Genomic DNA, 2,766 nt, shown 5'->3' on the forward strand with positions numbered 1-2,766 from the left:
CTTTCAAAAGACAGCCGCTTTTTTGTTCCTTCTCCTTGAATGCACAGCTGGCATACAAGGATATTTGTCTGTAGCTTTTGGGATTTGTTCTTCCATCTCTGCCTTTCTTCTTCTTCTTCTTTTTCTTAACTTGCTGAATAAAAAAGGGTAAAGCTTTACTCTTTTAGTGAGGGAGGAGGAGGAAATGGAGAAAGCATTAACAAAAGTTGGGAGCTTGAAAGTTGGTGGGTTATGGATCTCAAAGAAAGCCAAGGAAGAGTTCTCTAACATTACTGAAGATCTGGTTGTAAGTAAAGCTTTCTTTTTTGTTTTGTGGGGTGGGGGTTTGCTTTTTCTTGGTGTTGGTGGTTCTTTGAGTTCATGGATTGTGTAATGTGGATTGCTGGACAATGCAAGATCTGTGGGTTTTTACTTTTAAATGTAAAAAAAGACTTGTTTTCAGAACATATTTCTGAGATATTGTTGAATGAGATGAAAATGTGAAACTTGGGTTGCATTTTTGTGATCAGATTTAAGTGTAGGACATGCAAAGATTGCATTTTTGTCTTGATCTATTCTACTGTTTCAAAATTTCCCTTAATTTTGTTTTTGACATGTGGAATCATTTCAAGCTGATTAAAGAGTTTTAGGACAAAGTTTGATTCAACAATGGATGATTTAAAGTATTGTCCTTTGCTTCTATTGCTGTAATTATCAAGTACCAAAAGGGCTTCTGAGATCTGATGTTAAAGTTGATGCTCCTGAAATGTTATTTGCTGCAGACTTTCTCGAGCACGGTTGAAGAGAAGGCGAAATGGGTTTTCAATAAGCTGAAAGGTACATAATTTTATAGGCTTAGCCGTGTTTGCTTGTACTAGTTAGTGTCCTGAAGCATAGGCTATAGTTCTTCGGTTAAGAAGAGAGGCCGATTGTAGTCTTCAAACGTGTTACAATGCCTAATTGCGATGCCTACCCTGGTTCGTGAAACAAGATTCTGAGCACGAGTCTTTCCCTCCCATTAAACCATTACATTATGTTTGACGGTTAATAAGAGCTGACGATTGTCGTCTGGTTGTCTTCAAATGCTTTGCAATGCTTAATTGCGAGGCCTACCTTAGTTCATGGAAGAAGATTACGAGCACCAATCATTCCCTCCCATTCAACCATTACATTATGGTTGACCATCCTGCTTGAATGAAGCAATGCATCCTCATTCCTGTGATGTTCGATCTGTGGCTAAAATCCTCCTCTGTCATTCTTCAGCTTCTTGTCCTTCGGTTTCGAAAGAAAATTTTCTGGATGGTCTTTGTTTTGCATGATGCGTTATTGATTGAATCTTTCTTTCAAAAGTAAATTCATGAACGAGTTGATTCTGCTTGGTTCTGCAAGTTCCTTACCTGTATGTTTGTTATGTGCTTCCTACAGGAAAGCCATTGAAAAGCTTGCCGGATCTCCTCCGAGAGTACAACTTACCGCCAGGCCTCTTTCCCCAGAACGTCATCTGTTACGAATTCGATGAAACCAAGGCCAAGCTTGATGTGTACTTGTCCTCTCCATGTGAGGTAAGCTTCAAGGATTCCTCGGTTATAAGGTACGCGACGCGTGTGAAAGCTATTCTACTTAGGGGAAAGCTCACAGGCATCGAGGGAATGAAGACAAAGGTCCTAGTTTGGGTTAAAGTCACTAGTGTGGCAGTCGAAGGCTATAAATCCGACAAGGTGTGGTTCACTGCCGGAGTTAAGAAGTCGAGGCCTAGGGATGCCTACGAAGCACCCCGGGATGCCGTCAGAGTTGAAGAATTTTGAGCACATGATATTCATCGCTGCTTATCTCTTTTGGGGGGTTTAGCGCATAGCTACTTCTATATGTATATATATATATATTATTGGGTTAAGATTACTGCTTATTTCAAGTTCAAGGACTCCGTTTTCATTTTGATTGAAATGAGACCAATTCCATTCATCTAGTCGCTTTACTTTAACTGATAACCTGATAAACGAAGACTAATCATCAAATCTCAACATGGTAGAGGGATCAAAATCACAATTTCATATCCTTTGAATGACAAATTGGGCACAATTTGAAGCCTTGAAATGTTGGTTATCTTCGGATTTATTCCATTACGGTCGTTACCTAAAACGAAGTTCAATCTCATCTCCCCTACAAGATGACATTGGACTAGGACTCATGCAGGAACAAGGACCAACAGAACATGACAAGGATGGGAAATTACATTAAAATAGTTTAAGAAAGGCAAAGTCATAAATAAAACTTTAATATTATGGGTGTTCTATTTAGATTAAGCTTCACATTCAGTGTTTAGGGTAAACTACATTAATGATCACTAAATTACTTGTGATTTAGTTATTAAAATGAAAAAAAAATTAATTTCAGTCATTGTGGTGCTTTCACATAACAACTCTGAAGGAGAAATTAGGATGGCTGACAGCTTCTTATGAAGGATTTGTCAATTGCGATAGCGACTGGTCTTGACCACCTTGGAGAAATTAGGATGGACAGCCGAATTTTTTATGAGTTTTTTTATTAGTATAAGCGAAGTGCAAGACAATATTATTTAGAAGTTGTTCTCAACCTTTTAATATTGAACGCTCATACCTTGGTGTTTATAGTGTTCGAATCCGAGTCATCAAAGAATGACAACAATTCCTTTAACACGGAGGCCCCTTGATTTGTATAAATGACCAACCATTTTGTAAAGGAAGAAACAAGCTCGAAAATCATTTTTCAAATCCACATTCCCTCTTAATTTCTACCCAGCAGCGCGAA

General features: G+C 38.4%; 1 protein-coding gene across 1 annotated transcript; it reads left to right on the forward strand.

Moving 5' to 3' along the window:
- Nucleotides 1-1,903, forward strand: LOC120211149 (uncharacterized protein At5g01610-like). The gene is made up of 3 exons (XM_039209765.1): nucleotides 1-286; nucleotides 762-816; nucleotides 1,405-1,903. The coding sequence occupies exons 1-3, from the start codon at nucleotides 185-187 to the stop codon at nucleotides 1,782-1,784; spliced, it is 537 nt and encodes a 178-aa protein (XP_039065696.1). The 5' UTR covers nucleotides 1-184; the 3' UTR covers nucleotides 1,785-1,903.
- The last annotated feature ends 863 nt before the right edge of the window (nucleotides 1,904-2,766 follow it).

This window comes from Hibiscus syriacus, unplaced genomic scaffold (genome assembly GCF_006381635.1).
Source record: "Hibiscus syriacus cultivar Baekdansim isolate YM2019G1 unplaced genomic scaffold, ASM638163v2 tig00109958_pilon, whole genome shotgun sequence".
In the NCBI taxonomy this organism is placed as follows: domain Eukaryota; kingdom Viridiplantae; phylum Streptophyta; class Magnoliopsida; order Malvales; family Malvaceae; genus Hibiscus; species Hibiscus syriacus.

Coding starts and splice junctions, on each gene's coding strand:
- LOC120211149 (XM_039209765.1), top strand. CDS start 185: ATGGAGAAAGCATTAACAAAAGTTGGGAGCTTGAAAGTTGGTGGGTTA. Junction 287..761: donor ACATTACTGAAGATCTGGTT/GTAAGTAAAGCT, acceptor TATTTGCTGCAG/ACTTTCTCGAGCACGGTTGA. Junction 817..1,404: donor GGTTTTCAATAAGCTGAAAG/GTACATAATTTT, acceptor TGCTTCCTACAG/GAAAGCCATTGAAAAGCTTG.